The 19,080-nt window shown below is 38.2% G+C and overlaps 2 protein-coding genes and 1 non-coding gene across 8 annotated transcripts; 2 read left to right on the top strand and 1 right to left on the bottom strand.

The window, feature by feature from the left end:
- Positions 1-442: 442 nt before the first annotated feature.
- LOC105276141 (RNA polymerase II-associated protein 3) lies at positions 443-6,152 on the top strand. The gene is made up of 10 exons (XM_020030896.2): positions 443-945; positions 1,329-1,605; positions 1,898-2,114; positions 2,319-2,480; positions 2,732-2,859; positions 3,014-3,117; positions 3,934-4,867; positions 4,937-5,057; positions 5,269-5,439; positions 5,563-6,152. The coding sequence occupies exons 1-10, from the start codon at positions 788-790 to the stop codon at positions 5,640-5,642; spliced, it is 2,352 nt and encodes a 783-aa protein (XP_019886455.2). The 5' UTR covers positions 443-787; the 3' UTR covers positions 5,643-6,152.
- A 1,550-nt stretch (positions 6,153-7,702) lies between these two features.
- Trnaa-cgc lies at positions 7,703-7,774 on the bottom strand. Its single transcript has one exon. It is a non-coding gene; the product is annotated as a tRNA-Ala (tRNA).
- A 484-nt stretch (positions 7,775-8,258) lies between these two features.
- LOC105276105 (mothers against decapentaplegic homolog 4) lies at positions 8,259-19,029 on the top strand. 6 transcript variants are annotated; one of them, XM_011333473.3, is made up of 12 exons: positions 8,260-8,806; positions 9,199-9,405; positions 9,680-9,828; positions 10,106-10,385; positions 10,689-10,955; positions 11,451-11,588; positions 12,265-12,429; positions 12,621-12,794; positions 12,971-13,225; positions 13,303-13,584; positions 13,670-13,800; positions 14,073-19,029. In XM_011333473.3, exons 2-12 carry the CDS (start codon positions 9,339-9,341, stop codon positions 14,151-14,153), a joined length of 1,989 nt encoding a protein of 662 aa, XP_011331775.1. In that variant the 5' UTR covers positions 8,260-8,806; positions 9,199-9,338; the 3' UTR covers positions 14,154-19,029. The 6 variants fall into 6 exon arrangements, with proteins under 6 accessions (XP_026826002.1, XP_011331775.1, XP_011331759.1 ...); XM_011333457.3 differs by having other exon boundaries at positions 12,235-12,429; XM_011333465.3 differs by having other exon boundaries at positions 8,263-8,806; positions 10,704-10,955; positions 12,235-12,429.
- The last annotated feature ends 51 nt before the right edge of the window (positions 19,030-19,080 follow it).

Here is a 19,080-nt window from a genome sequence, read left to right as displayed (position 1 = left end):
CGCGAATTTATCTTCCTTAGGGATGCGTGGCGAGGTTGAATTATTCGCGATCCGCGGCTCTCCCTCGCGGAAGCGTGCTGAGCGAATACAGGCAATTTTTCATTAATCGCATGAGTTATCGAATGTTCTTAAAAAAATTAACGACGCCGCGAGAAGTTTGAGTTATTTCTCAGTTCACGTGTCATTCAGTTCCGAAGGTTTAACGACGCAGCGACGTAAAGAGATTCCAAGTTATTCTCCTCAAAAAGATAATTTTTTTAAATATATTATTTGTTATTTCTAAATACATATTCTTGGAATAAGATTTATATAAATCTTACAATTTAAAGTTCTTAAAAGTTTTAATTTTAAAAAAGACTTGGAAATTGAAAAATTCAAGATGTGAAATGCAGTGTCGACGAAAGAAGAAATCCAAATCTATCTTTTTCAGGTATGAATCTTTTAACAAATTCGAATTGTTTGCGACATCGTGGAAGCTTAACGAATGAGTTGTACTCAGATATCGATCGTCACGAAGAAAAGCCCGAGTGCAGAAAATCAACAACTCGCGTATCCGTGGCAACCTGACGAATTAAAGAGTGCGTCAGAAAGCGGAGAGACAAGCGTCGAGTTAAGTAGTAATTGAAACGTGATTGGCATGCGCTTCTCAGAGATCCTACACGAATCCGGTTCGATTGCTACTCAACCGCTATTCAACCGTTGTCTCCGCCGAACGCGTACAGCGACGAGGGTAAGCTGCGCACGCTTTGCGGTGTAATCTTCGGGAACGCTCCCCGCATCCGTCATCATGGGCAACGAGGAGGTAGATATAATTAGCGTCGTGCAGAAACCCGAGAAGAAAAGTCTGCTCGAGAGGTACAACATACCGATCGAACATCTCTCGTATGAATTCATATCACGGTGCGCCAATGGAAAAACCTTGGAGCGAATCATTCTCATCTTGCGGTGAGTTCTTCGAAACGTCGGAAAAAATGTAAGATTTAACGTTTACGCTAATACTAATTAAACGCCGCTATTTTACGGCGCATTTTGACGCCGGGAGATTCTTTTACGCTCGCTAACCAGATCTACAAGGTTGGTTTCTGAAAGCTTCTGCTACGCGAAATATTATTGATTCGCCACCCTGGCGCTTCCTATTTTGCGTATCTCTCGCGGCTAATCCTCGGTACATTATGATAATTACAGTACATATTGATAATTTTTAATCTTCGCGCTAATCGTCAACGAGATTTGCAACCTTGCTGCTTAAAACGCCATTAAACCCGTTATTTTCCGGCACGTTTATTAACGATTCATCATAAACATCTCTACATGCGGTTTAATACCAGTTCTGGCGAAGAAGGAATATATCCAGATTTGACGAAGCACGCAGAGGAACATCTTGCTAAGATTAAACCGACGAGCGCTGTTTTGAGGAAGGCGGAGCCAGTTTTGAGACGAAATATGTTGAATGCCGAGGAACGGCAGGAAATCGACGACGACATCAGCACTTGGACGTGTGAGATGCAATCTCGCGAGAAAGATCTGGACGAAGGAAAAGCCACCCTTATTACTGATCCGTGTTCACAGCCGGAAATTCGAAAGATAAAATCGGACGTCGAAAAAGTATATTGATATAATATATAATAATATTTTATTAAAATCATATTAGCATTCCTTTCCTCAAAATTGCTAATATTCGTATTTTGTTACAATATGCATTTCTGTGTTAATTCTTAATTGTTAATGAACTAATTCTCAAGACTCAATTTATATTGCAAATAGTAATTGATTAGTTCATTTAGAGCTAAACGTAGCTATCTAACCATTACTCATGCCAACCATTACTCATTATTTATTCACAAAATTGTGAATAAATAATACAAACTCGTTGATAATTCACGCATCGCATTTTAAGGACAAAAAGATGAGAGTCAACGAGAAAAAGCACGATAAGCCGAAACGAATAACCTCGTGCGACTACGCGGCCTGGGATAAATATGACGCCGACACGGAAATAAACAGGATAGACCTGCAGGACGACCAACGACAGGCCGAAATGAAGAGAATCCAGCAACGGCGAAAGGATTTGGATAAAACGAATAACATGGCACATAAAACGACACTCAATAAACGTAAGCTCGTAAAGTGACTTTTTCGAAAAAACGACAGTTAAGAGAGAAGTATCAAGCAGATTCATGAATCTACTGGATAGTCCAAATAGCACGTACATCTCATAGATCTTGATAAAATTTAATATCTCATTAATCTTCTATTATATTTTTAATAGAATTATGGATCTCATGCTAACTCTATTAAATCTTTTAATCTATTACTAGTTTCGTTAACCGGCACGGAAGTAAACGTACTAGCAGCGCAAGAGAAAGAAAAGGGAAACGAAGCTTTCAGAGCAGCCGATTACGAAGAAGCCCTTCGGCATTACAACGCTAGCATCGACATTGATTCGAATCTAAATGCTTATAACAATCGCGCTATGACATGTAAGCAAGTCCCTTCTTTGAGTAAATTAATAATCATCACGCATAAAGAAATATCGCCTATAAACTTTCGTTATTTTTGACAGTTGTTCTAACTAAATAATGTTTTCTCTAGACCATTTGTGACAATAACAAAATTCAATTAAAGGAATGAAATTTTTAAGAAAAATATTTTTGGTTCTAACATATAATTCGTCAAACTGTCACGTAAGTCTATAATAAAGTTCCATTAATTTAATATGCATTGTGTTTAGTTATAAAGCTGCAACGTTACGAGGATGCGCTTAATGACTGCAATACGGTACTTAGGATGGATTACAAAAATATCAAAGGACTTCTTCGTCGAGCATTGTCTTTGGAAAATCTCGAAAAAATACACGAGGTATGGAAATTACATTGCAGTCTTTAACATAGATTAATACATAAAAAAATTTTTTACTTCGATTCTCTGTCTACAAATAATGTTTCAGATATATATTTTTGTATAATTATATCTGCATGTGTGTATATGTATATAATTAAAATATTTTGTACAGGCCTTGGCAGATTATGAAGCTGTCTTAAAATTAGAGCCAACTAACAAAACGGCAATATCCGGCGTGAACAAGCTGAGAAAACCGTGCGAATCGCGAAAAATAAGGTAAAACTGATTCATCAAGTTTGACTGTTTTAATTCTTATATACAGGGTGAGGCACCTAAAACAGGCCACCTGAATATCGCGGCTGTTATTGGTGATAGAAAAAAATGTGTCAGACCAAACTTGCATGGTTTCGAGGGACACATAATTTGTTCTAAATAGTTTTTTATTAGGTGGACGCGTAGAGGTTATATGAAGGTCAACTTCGTTTTTTTAAATGGTTTATATGTTTTTTTACGTACCATCTAGTAGAGCGTTTGAAGATGCGCACATTGATCTACGGGTCAAAATCATTCAAGGTCACTGAAAGCCAACTGCAAGGGAAAATAATTTACTTTATATTGCCTAGAGTTCTCTGCTATTAAAAATACCGTAAACTCAGAAATGAAAAAGTTCTAGCACTTAGAAATTTTAGCCTTCAGTGACCTTGAATGATTTTGACCCGTAGATCAATGTGCGCATCTTCAAACGCTCTACTAGATGGTACGTAAAAAAACATATCATACCATTTACAAAAACGAAGTTGACCTTCGTATGACTTCTACGCGTCCACCTAATAAAAAATTATTTAGAACAAATTATGTGTCCCTCGAAACCATGCAAGTTTGGTCTGACACATTTTTTTTCTATCACCAATAACAGCCGAGATATTCAGGTGGCCTGTTTTAGGTGCCTCACCCTGTATATAGTAATTAAATTAAAATTATACAATTGTAAGTTGAAGCAAGTTAGAAATAATAATATTTCTGGAATTGTGGTTATTAGGACAGTAACAATTTATAGAGATATAAACATTATATGTTGTCATTAAATGTCAGGATGAAGATAGAAGAAAATGTCAACGACGGTGAAGACAAGGTCGAGCAAATAAAATCGGAGAGAATTGTGAAAACGAACGGTACCGAACGTCCGAAACAGCGTACTAACAACGATATATGTTATTGCGACAGAGCGCCAAGCTCATCGCGAAATGTTGCGACGAAACCACACGTAAAAACGAGTTACTGCGTGGAAACTGAGAGCAATAAAGCAGCAGCAGCAGCGGATGCCGTGGCAAATAAAAGCAACGGGAAAACTACACGCGACTCTTCGAGCGGCAATAAATTATCACCTGTTGCGAAAGATTTCGGCGGCAGAAATAAAACGTTCACATTGCAAGATTCCTACGCTAGTAGGAATGAAGACATTTCCACGATTTTTCCCGAATCATTTACTAGATCACGCGGTGCAGAGGGCAGCTTGAAGAAATCTATTTTTTCATGCATGTCAGCGCCTCGTAAGGCGAAACCTTCTTCTGTTATCATCGAAGAGCTTCCGAACGATGAAACATACGAGAAATCGAAAGGTGCAAACTCTGGAAAAACGAAAGGAAAGATGAAGAAAGAAACTGACCCGAAGGAAGAGAAAAATACGTCAATAAGAGAATCATGCACAAGTCAAAATAAGAAATTATCCTCCCCTGCAAAGAAAAACGGTACATTAATATCAAATAAAGCTGAAACGCTTAATGAATGTAAAAAATGGAATGAAATCAATGACTCGAGAGAGACTAAACTGGAAATGGAGAAAGAAACAAGCCAGGGAAAAGAAAAAAATGCGCTGACCAAGAAATCAGATATAGAGGAAAATAAAAATTCATTTTCTCTTGAAAAGAAAAGCAAGACTGAAACGTCGAGTTTAAAATCGAACAAGATTCATTCGAGAAACGAGAGCAAAGAAAGCTACGACAGAAAATTGGAAATGGATCTTGAGGTATGACTTAAGAGAAACATGTTGCATAATTCAAAAGTGTAAAAACAATAGTCTCAATATAATTTTCAGAAACTGGAGCATATCGAATCGCCTTATGAATTTTTACGTTTGTGGCAATCACTGAAGGATGCTACTTTGACGTTACATGCGAAACTTTTGCGGATTGTGGCGTACGAGGATATAAATAAGAGTAAATATCATAAAATGAAATATATTGATTATCAATACTAATAATATAAATCTTATATAATTATATATCTGTATAATTATATATTTATATGATTATATATCTATAGAGGATAAATCTTATAATTTAAAAATAAATGACAAATAATTTCTTTATATTATATGGCATAATGCTACTATTTAACATAAAATAATTTTTATTCGAATTTTTGCAGTTATAGGCAATAAACTGGATGCAACGATGCTCAGCCTTATTTTGCGCTGTTTGGAACAACAATTTTGCACACCGAAAGACACAGATTTGCTCGTGAATCTGCTATGCTCATTGAGTCAATTGAATCGATTTTCCATCGTTTGTATGTTTATGGATGCCAATGATAAAAAAGGTAATGTAAAAATAACGAAAGTATTGGCAACTACTATTTTAATGAAATGTGAAATATTTTCACTCCCGCATCAATCTATTTATGGCTATGACTCGAAATTAATCTACATAATCTATTTTACAGCTCTAGAAAATATATTGCGTTTCCTGGAAAAGGAGAATTCACCCAAAGTCTCGCAATTGCGACAAATCTACGTTACCTGAAGCATTATTAGCATTACCGAACATATGCAAATTCAGTTTAGTCTTTAAAAAACGAGACAGACAATTTAATTCATCATATTAGTTATAAATGCACACACATAAGCACACCATTAACTGAATAATACAAACAGACAAAAGCACACGTGCCACGCAGAGGAATCTCTTCATCTTCGTCGAGAAAACTCCGTTGTGCTTCACGACGCACTTCACACACGCGAACACACGTTCAAGTTCCGACGGACTCATCAGACCGTGATTGCGGAGATCAGAAAACATCAATCGTATGAAAACAATCGCCCGTTGTTTCATTCGGCACTCCCGACGCGTTCGCGCGACAAGATCAATGGAGATATTTGAAAAGTGTGGGGAATCGCGGCAGCGCGACTCGATTTCAGACTGGTGGCGGCATCTGTCATGAAGAATCCGTACCGACGACCTCTCACGGGCCCGTCGATAATTTTCGATATTGCGAATGTCGGAGAATGAGTTAAGGTGATCCTGGAGTTGCTAGTGAACTATTTTTTCACTATAGCGATGGTAATTGCAGTTTCGAAAATTCTCTTTATTGCTTGTGCGGAATAAAAAATCCTTTTCCACAAATGAAGTATAGATAGAAAGGAAGCCCGCTCTACAGGACTTTATACTCAAAATGGAAAAAAGTTAAAAACTTGCATTTGTCTTTTCTAACTTTTTGCCATTTTGAATATAAAGTCCTGTAGAGCGGGCTTTCTTTCTATCTATACTTCATTTGTGGAAAAGGATTTTTTATTCCGCACAAGCAATAAAGAGAATTTTCGAAACTGCAATTACCATCGCTATAGTGAAAAAATAGTTCACTAGCAACTCCAGCTTCCCCTTAATAACGATGGATTGGTACAAAATAAGCGCATCCGTACGCAGAATTCACACAAGATTGGTAAAACAGACGCGCAAAAATGAAGCGATCGCGATTCGAACACTGCGTCGACGGTACTCAACGCGACTGACACGCACCGGCGCCGAAAATTTGAAAGTGTCATGGCGGACGCAAATACCTCGATATCTCAAGCAAGCAGCGTCTCCGATCATAAAGAATTCGCCGTGACGATCCTTTGATGTCCCCCTCACTGTTCTTCGACATTGCGAGTCCGGAGATGCAATTATATCACTTGTCCAATAAACGAATCGCGTATATGTATGCGAAATGCGCAAATTCGAGAACGGAATCTTGCGAGGAAACTCGACGAACACTGCCGACTACAAGTACCGAGCGATGCGCGAATTACACGTATTGTTCGATAACGCGAATCATTTGATAATACGAATAATCGTTTGTCGTCAGATTTAGCACTTTTGACACTATTTTTGTTCGCGGAATTCGAGGACGGACGGGTAAAAAGGACGCGAAAACGCGGAGCAATCGCGATCCGCCCGCGGCACCGGGGATACTCGATGCGAATTAACCGATAGTCGCGAATCACGTGACGCGCTAACTTCGCGTCCTTCCCTCTTTCCCTTTCCCGCGATGCAACAATTTTCTTAGTAAAATATTATTTAAGATAATAATTTAACATTCATCGGAATATCGGAATTATATATATGATATAATTTATAAAATTGTATCGAGTTCACAAATATTCACAACTAAAATATTCACGGCCAGCGATTCACCTACGAGAGATATCGAGAAATATCGAAATAGCAGTTTGAATATGATTTCGATTAACTTTAGTGTTTCGTTTACCTTCAGACTTGCTTTGTATAATGTAAAAAGATCATTTTGTTATAATTAGAAATCAAAATATATTGTGTTTTAATTATTATACTTTTAAATAATTATTAATATGCTGTATGTAACATTACATGTATTATTATTTATATTATTATTTATATAATTTACAATAAATTCTATTAAATTAAAACAAGGTATGTAAAAAAATGAACTTTAAATGAATTGATTAATGAAAAAACTAGAAAAATAAGTTATTCGTAATGTTGAATATAATTTAAAATCTTTTGCAATAAAAGGAAATTGTATAAATATATTATGTTACACGATTAAATAAAGAAAAAAATTTGGTTGGAGGAGCTGGGATTTGAACCCAGGACTTTCAGCATGCGAAGCAGACACTCTACCACTGAGTTACACCCCCATTTCTTACATACTTCTTCGAAAAGAAGAATATATAGTACGTCACACATTTTTTATACTTTTTTATAGTTTTATAAAATTTAAGATATAAATTGTACAATAAAGTAATATTATGTCAAAAAGCGTTATCGTATTAATTATTGTTCCCCTTAAAATAAATGATACGATACAGAAAACTACAATATTTATTGTATAACATTAAAAATCGTTGTCATCAACTAAATTGGCGTTAACAACTTGCTATTTTCCATCCAAACTTATCTTACTGTAAAGATAATCGTAATTAATTCCATAGCACAATTAACGGTAACGCGATCCAAAGATATCCAATTTTCCTGAACATATCTCTAATCAACCACTCTTTGTATTTAATTCATTTTCTCTCGAGTCTCGAAAAAAAAAAATAGCAAAACGGACTTTCAACTATTTCAACATTTTCAACTAGAGACAACAGATTCCACGGATTTCATTCGCGCTCCGCAGCATCCAGCAGTAGCAGCGCTGCCAACCGTGTCGGCACGATTTGTGCAAATTTGCGAAGAAGCATTCGGAATCCCGCTGGCGCAGATTGGCCGCACTGCTCACGGCGACATCATCCGCGCCCCGCGGATATGTATTATTGATGTGTTAACCTATGCGACGGAGCAACGCTCGGCAGTCCGTCGTTAGTCCCGCGGAATACACGTCTGTCATCGTGCGTCACGCTCGGCGAGCAGCCGCGAGCGAGGAACACGCGCGACCGTCGTCGCCATGAGTTGCGTCGCGTTGCACGAATCCGTTCGTCAACGTTGGCCCGGAGTGTAATGCGAGCGTCTTCCCAGCGCGTAACTGTCATCATCACCCGTTGCCTGCTCTCGGGAATTTCGAATTCCGACGTTCGCGACGTCGATACAACTACTGGCCCACTCGCTCGCAGCGAAGTGTCGGATCACCTGCGTTTTCCCCGATGGCCACGGGCCATCCTCGTGTCCAGACGTGAATCGTGAACTCGCGAATCCTGTCTAACGTGCGTTCGTCACGCTTCTACTGGAATGTAAGTTCCGCTGCGTCTGGGGTATTTTATCGGAGCAATTGAGAGATGAGCGATTCTGATAACTTGTTACCTAAATAAATAGCGATGCACTGATAATCGAGTTATTTATCAATAAACTATCACTTGTCGAAGTGTGAGTTTGTGTGTTGGATAAACAGAATCAATTTGTGTTCTAATGATACCATCGCCAACGATCATTATTGATTGTCGGTGATGGTATGTAAAGATAATCGGTTTACGCTTAAAACGGTGTGTCAAAAACTAGCTAAATGAAAAACTTGCTTTTTTATTGCTCCAAAATATTTATCGTCTTTCTGTCCAGGTGTTGGAATTAGAATCATAATGTAGATTAAATTGTACATGACAAAGAATACAGTAAGAACTATTTACAGGGAAGCATCTGTTATGACACATGGATGAAATATTGTCGCTAGATGATAAAGTGTGAAAAATTCAGCTGCCTCAAGTCTAGCTGTAAGACTAGTAATTTGGGAAGAGGAACAGGACAGTGTCCACCACGGCTTTCACAGAAATGGTTGGATTGGCGGGCGGGGGAGGTCATCTGTATCCCTCGCCCCCCATGCAGCCTAATCCCGAATGTAAATATCTCTACCATATATATATGCACATATACAGCCTGTACATGATACTTGTTGTATTATTTAAGTTTATTACACATTTTACATAAATACTAATGAGTTAAAACAATACTATTTTATATATAATTATTTATTGAATTACAAAAAAAAATTTTATATGGAATAAAATATTAATGAGATTAAACGGCTTAGAATTTATAAAAGCATATATTTGATCTCTGTAAATTATTATTTCACACGTGTTTCATCATCTCTTTTCACATTTTAACCACAGTGAGAGAGATGACTGGGATCGCACCTAATGCACCGACCAGCGCTGATGCATGCTTGAGTATCGTGCATTCATTGATGTGTCATCGTCAAGGTGGTGAAAGTGAAGGCTTCAGCAAACGTGCGATTGAATCGTTGGTGAAAAAACTAAAGGTAAGTCCCATATCTATTCTACATTATTAATATTACAATACATGTACAAATTGGGTTAACCAAAAAGTCCATGCTCTTAGCAAAATTTAAACGCAAAATTATATATTAAGTATTAACAAAGTTTTGCGTTATCGGAAGGTCCGTGCGGAATTTCAAATGCATAGCTTTGTATTAATACAGAGTTTTGCGTTTGAATTTTGCTAAGGGAGTCAGCATGGACTCTCTTAATTGTTAAACAAAGATAAATATTTAATTATATAATAATTAAAATTAATAGGAGAAACGCGACGAATTGGATAGTCTGATTACTGCGATCACCACCAACGGCGCGCATCACAGCAAGTGCGTCACCATCCAAAGAACTCTCGACGGCAGGTTGCAAGTAGCAGGACGTAAAGGTTTCCCACACGTTATCTACGCTCGCATATGGAGATGGCCCGATTTGCACAAGAACGAGCTGAAGCACGTGAAATACTGTCAGTATGCATTCGACTTGAAGTGCGACTCGGTGTGCGTGAATCCCTATCATTACGAGCGTGTGGTATCGCCCGGCATAGGTACTTATTGATACGTAATCTGTCATTACGATATATTTTCAAGTTACTGAGTGTGCCTGCATCTCACGTGTATGCGTATTTATTTTTACTGCCTCTGTGAAATTTTTTTTTAATTTTTAATCTTAGGTTTTAGCATGAATAGTTTAGTTGCATTCGATTATCGTATTCGAACTAATCGCTGATTATAATTATCCAACGAGGTAAAAGTGCGCTCCGGAGTTAACGTATAGAATGCTAGAGCAAATAAATTAATCGTTGTGGTCTTCTTAGTGTCTTGATGGAATGGGTTGCTTTTTCGCACAGACCCGTTCTTTACAGACCTGTCCGGCTTGACTCTGCAATCCGGCGTGGGTGTGGGCCCCGGTGGCAGGCTGGTCAAGGATGAGTATACAGTTGGCGGCGGCGGCACCGCTGCCGCAGCAGCCGCGGCCGCGGTCGGCTCTGCGATGGACGTGGACGGTGAGATGAATCAGACGATCCAACATCATCCGCCGGCTCAACCACCCGCTGCAAACAACGCTCAGCAGGCTCAGCAAACTTTCATACCAGGCTTGCCGCCTCCCAATCCAAGTAAGTTCGATGTTACGACTCGATCTTACCTCTGAAGTCTCTACTTCTCTCAAAGTTTGATCTCAATTGACTTTATTGACTTTATCGATGCAAATCTGTTTAATGTCTGATCACTAGATGGTAATTCACCTCGATGAATCATCGCAGCTTTAACGGACGTATTTTTTATCTAGATATCGAAGTGTTTAATGAGTTAATAAGCCATCAAGATCTGAGGAATCATAAATTTAGCATGCGATGACATATATTAGAACAATTTTGTGTAGATCACCATCTAACTGTGCTAAAATATATACGTGCTACAAATTAATGCGCTCGATATGATTGTTATAATTATTAAATTGATTGTTAACAAATCAGCCGCTTTCGTTATCGCTATCGAATGTAGATTAGCAGGCAAGGACTTGCTTCGCAAATTTTTTCTCTTTCGTTGCGTGATTCAATTCTTTTGTTTTGGCTTCATTGTTTTCTTTTCCTTCTGATTGTTCGGCACAGCCAGTACTGAGGGTATGTTTAGCGCCGGTGGGGGTGGCAATAATGGTAATCCCCATGCTAAACTGGACGACAATAATTGCCCCAGGCAAACCTGGATCCCCACGCCTCATCACTCGGCAGGCCGTAACATGCATCATCGTACGTATTTCATCGTACACATCATTATTTAAAGAGCTTTTGATTATATGTCGCTGATTAGCATACGCTCAATGTCGCCAGTGTGCACTTTCTTCATGATTCTTCAACTCGAATCGGAATTTCCTAAATCAATCCTAATGTCTCATGTGAAATATGATCAATAAAGATTAGATTTCCGACAAATATGAAAGTGAATAGAATTGTTTTTCGTTACGAGCAATGCGAGAAGCCGCCACCCGATCGCTGATCTTATCTACACAATTTTCCGTCAATTATTGCGTTCTGATTGGAGTAAACTATGTCTTTTTTTTACGAATTGTATATATTTTTAATCAATCCAATCATTGTAGATGTCAGATCATTTTAAGCATCATTATATTTACGTATTATTATTGCGTATTTAAAATTTTGCTTTCGGAAAAATTTTTAATTCCGTGATATCACTAAATACTAATTGTACAGTGATATCAATATAATATATACCGCATACAAATTCGAAGAGTCCTAACTGTGGGAACATTCACGATCCCTGTTTGGGAAATGCCGATTCACGCGAAAAACATTTCAGAACAATGACGGCGAGGGCCACGTTTGTGCGTTTTGATATTTATGTTGCCTGCATCGTGTATGAATTTTGATTTTGCAGCAGTAGTACATCCAATGAGTCACACCGTAGGTAGCCAGCAACCGCCGCTGAACGCCGCGTCCAGCGGAACGCCTGGCGCGCAGATCCTGAGCCCTGCGCAAGGACAATCGACTGCCGACACGTTCTACGGCACCACCACACCCCCGCAGGATATGAACCAGCCACCCACAGTCGACGCGTTAACGGCTTCTTTAGGTACATAATAAGCTCATAGCGCATCCACCAATTAGACAACAACACAAGAACCCTCACCATTACCCTTTTAGACACGGATTCTACAAGGACTTTGAATCTGGATTTCTGTCTTAGTACTTTCGACGAAGTGGTTTTGGCATTTTTTTCGGTGCTTTACGCTTGTATCATGTCCTTCCTTTTTATTTAACTAGGTGAGGGACAGAGTTCTCCCGTGTCACCCGTGCACCTTCACCATCCGAACGGTTTCCCTGTAGGTTCTGCATCGTACAATTCAGGAGCGCCACAATGGACTGGCGCCAATACTCTCACATATACTCAAAGCATGCAACCGCCGGATCCGCGACACCTCCATACAACATCTTACTGTAAGTGTTAAACATTCCTTTCTAACACATTAAATTTTACTTTAATTTTTAATAAATTTTATTTTAATTTTTTTAATTGAACTGACTAACATGTGAAATTTACGAAAGCTTCTCCGACGTTGAACTTCGAAGTTCAACGATAAGATTTACGATCTGATACCTCTGTGATGAAACAGGGGGAGGTCACGGAAACGACGTAAGCGGTAACATTGGAGGATTGCTCTCTACGCAACCAGCACCGGAATACTGGTGCTCTGTCGGCTATTTTGAATTGGACATTCAAGTCGGGGAGACGTTCAAAGTTAGTAGCGGTTGCCCTACAGTCACTGTAGACGGCTATGTCGATCCAAGCGGAGGAAACAGATTCTGCTTAGGTGCCTTGAGTAACGTGCACAGAACGGAACAGAGTGAGAGAGCGCGTCTTCATATAGGTAACTGTCATCCTTACAGGAATCGAAAGGCGTTTTCGAGAAACGTTTAAAGAACTATCGCGAAATGAATGTTCCAGGAAAAGGCGTTGTGTTGGATTTGAGAGGTGAAGGCGACGTTTGGTTGAGATGTCAAAGCGAGCACAGCGTCTTTGTGCAGTCTTATTATCTGGACAGAGAGGCCGGCCGGGCACCTGGTGACGCAGTACACAAAATCTACCCTTCGGCGTACATTAAAGTCTTCGACCTGAGACAGTGCCACAAACAAATGCGCGGCCAAGCTGCCACTGCTCAAGCTGCTGCAGCAGCACAAGCAGCAGCTGTTGCGGGTCATCTAACACATGGAGCGCCCATTACCAAAAGTATATTGATCAAAGAATTTTTAATAGCATATGATGATTATGGCACATTTGCAACGTATATGAATGAATAATGATTGTTATTCAGGTCTCAGTGCAGCTGCGGGGATTGGTGTCGACGACTTACGGAGACTCTGTATCCTGCGTTTGAGTTTCGTTAAAGGATGGGGTCCGGATTATCCGCGACAAAGCATAAAAGAAACTCCATGCTGGATTGAGGTACAGTACAATTCCTTATCGAAATACTTTGATCAAGCAAACCTATTTTAAACGAAAAGAAAGTAAATATCAATACGATTTAAACACAGATAAAGATAAAAAAGCAGTATAAATATTAATATTCTAATTTTGTTGAAATTAAAGATCCAAGTTCGAAATCTGTAATTAAGACTTTCATTCATATCTTTTCACTTATTTTTTCGTTTCCTTTTGTTATAAGGCATTAATTATGAAAGTTCTATTTTGATATTGTCATATCATCGATTCTTTAGGTACATTTACACAGAGCGCTGCAGTTACTGGATGAGGTGTTGCATACGATGCCTATTGATGGTCCACGAGCGATCGAATAATTCCATCGATATTCATAAAGGAAACGTCAAGATGTTGAAATTGAGTGCATAAATGTAACAGGCATGTTTCGAATAACCTTTGATGACGCGAGTGCACAAATTGGACGGACCAAACTCAACGGGAATGATCAAACGATTGGAGCACGCTACTTGGCGACAGGGAAGTTTCGGGGAGAGAACTTGCGGAAGTTATTTATATATTTAACAACTCGTGATATAATAACCTGTGTAGAACAGGGGTTCCCAAACTTTGTAGCGTTACGGATGATCTAGTAGGTACAATCGCTGTATCTATATATTCTTTAAAATTGTATATATTTTACAAACTTTTTATAGACCTTTGCGTTTTTTAATGCAGAGTGTACAAAGCGAAACGTTTTAGCTGTCTACTCCTCTATTAACGCTTTTTATTTAACAATAATTTTGTTGAAATCTTGTTGAGAGACATCATTTTACTCTAATGCAGTGTTATATAATGGTTTATATAATTGCACTCACATGTTAAAATTAAAATTTCCATTACATGCATCTTGAATTAAAAACAATTGAGAACTACAAATAGTTGGTAGACGCATACAAATCGCGTGTAACAATACAATCTCTCGTATCATTTTTATACATGAAATTATCTTAATAGAGTTATTTCTTTCTGAAATATTCGTTTTCTTTCGTCTTTTTCTTCTTACTTGCACTTTAACAAAACAGTTCTTAACTGGTTTGTGAACCCCTGCTTAGGATAAAACATGTGCCACGGCCTTGCACTACCATCAACGTACAAAAGTGAAAGAAACGTTATTTTTATTTACAAGATGTAATTTTTTACGGAGAGAGGCGACGGCGCATCTCACCGACGAAGGAGGACCGAAGAAAATAGAATGACAGTCTTCTATTTTGCTAGACGCGCGACGGGAATTCCCCCGGGACGCGCAGTCCGCTACGCCCAGTGATACCAGTTTCGGAAACGTTGCATAGTCAGGACCCTGTTCTTTGAGATTAGCTTTATAAAGATAACTGAAATACTGTCTACACTTAATACTTACCGTGAATATTAAGCTCAACATTTATATCGGACAACAGAAAGATCCTCGATTTCTGGATTTCTGGATTGGGGATCTAAAGTAGACGGAATGTCTCAATGTCTTTAGATCTAAGATTTCTAGGGATAAGGCTGAATATTAATGAATCTGTAGACACTACAATAATAATTGAAAAGCGGAACATTTGAGAATTTCAAATTTTGACAAAGTTGAATGGATCGAAATTTGAAAATTCTCAGGATTAAGAATCTTGAAATCCAGAAATCTTGGATTCCAGAGATCTCAGAGTCCAGGAATCTTAATGTCCAAGGATCGTAGGATCCCAGGATATGAAAATTCCAGGATATAATTATCTTTACATATGCGTGTATTATTACAGTAGAAGGATTTTCTCTAAAGACACAGTAATACTTTTCTGCCAAGTAGCAAATATAAATAATTTATAAGAATCACACACATACATACATACATACACGTACACAGTCATAATAACCCTCAGTAACAGTATACATTTTTATATTTAAATTCGAATAGAGAGGATATATCGTAATGTTCTCCTGATTTGTGACGAGATCATGCTTAAAAGTTATATTTATCACGATTTATAGAGAACATAGTTAGTTATAGCGATTGCATTGGCAGAATTTTGGTATATAGTAGCGTTACGATTATTTGTTTATTACGAATGGGTAATATGTTTATTATCTGTTTTGCAGTTTATAACCAAAAACTATTTTACATAGGGATCTTGAAAGGTTCTAATGAGCATTTTTGCTCTTCTTTCTCATTTCTTCGTTTTATCAAATAAAATCTTTTAATTTCTTAGTTACTATTGATAATTATTATTATTATTATCATTATTATCATTATTGCGGTTGTTGGAGAAGATGAGAACTATTCGAGAAATGTGACGCATATAATCTTCTGTACAATATTAATGCATAATAACGCAAACATTTAAAACATTTTGTACACTATTTGGAGATCTGAAAAAATTTAACTAAAAAATTCAATTAAAAAACAAAATTTAAGGAATAGTAAAGGTCTGAAAGATTTGTGATGGAAAGATGAGATAAGGAAATAAAGATAAGGATCTATATTTGCATTCATTATGATGCACCGACTTGAAGAAATTGATTGAGAACTTGATTTCAATTAAAGTGAATTGATCCCTGCGCACCTTCTCTAATCAACCGCCGGATGTTATTACTATTACAATGTAGTGCTCTTGTTGAATAATTATACCTGCTGTTTATCAACTATTTTATTGAGATATAGTCGTACAAAATATTCTTATATATACATTTGATAATATGATATAGAGGAACGGATGGGGAGGAGGAGAGAGTGAGAGTGAGAGTGAGAGAGAATGATTAAGGATGAAAGGAAGGAGAAGTTGACCAAATTCAACAGTATGCATGTACAAGGTGCGCCCAACCCTACCAAGGACGACACCTTTGTGCCACCTTGTACATATATACTCCACAACATGCTATTTTATTCTAATCGATTGTGTCAGCGATAAAAAAAAGAGAAGAGAAAAAATGTTTAATACTTGTTTACAGAGATTACAATTAGTATCTGCCGATTCTCTCGCTTCTTTGTTGCAATTCAGCCTTCGTATCGCGGAGCGAATGAATGAATGAATTTTCTACGATTCAGGAGAAATAGTTTTGGGATGACGAGAAGAGGGACGGGGATTAAACGTTACCGTTTAAAATAAGTTCAAGAAGAAACACAGAAAAAACACTTGCACTATGAATATATAGAAGCTGTCCGGCGGCTACCGTATTATTTTTCGCCTGGAAATACCCTCTGACGGGCTTAAGGTGCTCGTTGAGGGATCTCCGATTGATGAGAAAAATGATTCAGTAATCGCGGGACGATCCTGTACACAAATGCCTTCCTTTGATCGACCAATAAAGTGTACACACAGCTCAAGTATATTGTCGACAGGAGATTCTTGCTTACAGCCAAGATAGAAACACATGTGCCATCGTTTTCATGCATATTAAGGACAGATATGTAAAACTTAGGACTTTTTACAAGACTGTATTTTTAACTGCAGAGCGCGGCTTTAACGCAACCGCGGATCTAAGAATCTAAACTCTCTCGATCGCAGTGTAATATTTTCGAGGATAGCCGGGTACCCATAGGTCTAAGGATGCGAATAAGTTCGGACTTGGACCAGATTGTAAGGATTGTAAAAGTCCAGATGAACAGCTCCGAGGCTCTAAGGATTCGCTAGGTTCCCAATGTCTAGGAGTCTAAGCTACGAAGGTTCTACGAACTAATAATCCGTGGTTCTAAAACATCCGAGTTCTAATGGTGTGATCTGATAATCGTGGCGCTTGAACGCGTCTTGCGACGAAAAAGAGGAAGAGAAAGCAAAACGAAAGCTCGATACAGGCCACGAACGTTTCCACACCGTGCATTAAGAACGGGATGTGAATTGCGAGGGATTAAAAAATCTCTCAAATCGACGAATGAAGGGCTCGCATACACCACACATACCGACATGCCAAGTGCGAGATTAGTTTGCTTATCGGTTCCGAAATCAAACGTTCTTGACAAAGATATTTAAATATAAGTAGTCACCGTTCAATACATGAGATACTGCCAGCCAACACAAAGAGCTTTGCGAATCTTGCTTCTTGGATGAATGTAATCCTCAAGCGGAAGATCAAGATCACGCAAACGAAATGTCAAAACGTCATAATTGAATCACCTTCGCGTCGGGTATAATCGTTCATCTTTTCTATGCGATCATCGTCATTGTCGGCGCAGATTCTTCGAATCCGCGTATAATTGTACAAGCACGGTACTGCCCAGAGCCCTTCAATTCCGAGATTCGTCGAGACGAGAACTGCGAAATGCTTGTCGCGAACACCTTCGTTGAGAAATTACTGCGAAAGAGACGGATTGTTTCTCTCCTTACTTGCATTTCTTTGACAAACAGCACAAACTGTCTGCGTCTAAGCCAAAGATACTCCCCGATGATACAATGTTATAAACACGCTACGTTAAAAATATATAACGAGTATAACGAGGTTTCGATTTCGCACCGGGCGTTCCGAAAGAGAAACGAAAGGTGCTGCGTCGACGAAAATTTTTGTATACAAATTTTAATTGAACGGGGACACACCGTTTAATGGAACCGAGGAGAGACGACGAGAGGAACGCTCTTTCGGCTAATCGGACTCTGAATTTTTCGGAGCGCCCCGCATACGAGATGTAATTATCCTTATGTAATTATTTCCGTTTAATTACGATGCAGGTAGAGTTTATATACATATATCGCAATCCCGTTCGATTTGCAATAGATCTTAATTAATACCAGTGCACCGATTACGTTTGATCCGCGAAATGGCGTAATAAGGAAGAAAAGGAAAATAGATACAAATTGATATCTGTGATTATCGTCGATGCAGATATATTTTAAGTAATTTCTACAGCGTTCAGGCATATTTGTAAAAAAGAAACAAAGGGGAAAAGAAAGAAAAAAAAACAGTAACAATAATAATAATCATATACGGCGATAATACTTTTAGAACGATTGTTGAGATAAGATTTATCTGTGTTTGTGTTGAATGCATATTTGTCGTGCCGCGTGGTGACGAGTTAATTAATTACGCATAATTATAATGAAGATAATTAGGGTAATAATTAATATATAATGCGAGCACTATTATTGTTTCGAAAGGAAAAGGGAGTAGAGGGGGGAAAAAACACAGGAGAGAACTCGAATGAATGTGTTTTGCGGAATCCTTTTGTTGTTGTATATTATATATACGTCGCATTATACACGATCATTTTCAATAAACATATTCTATAAATTATACTGTTTTTATTTCTCTCTCAAACATTCTCTCTCTCTCTCTCTCTCTGCC

This window comes from Ooceraea biroi, chromosome 6, assembly GCF_003672135.1.
Source record: "Ooceraea biroi isolate clonal line C1 chromosome 6, Obir_v5.4, whole genome shotgun sequence".
Classification (NCBI taxonomy): Eukaryota; Metazoa; Arthropoda; class Insecta; order Hymenoptera; family Formicidae; genus Ooceraea; species Ooceraea biroi.
Note: the sequence above shows the minus strand (reverse complement) of the source record. Positions and strands in the feature narration are given on the sequence as shown.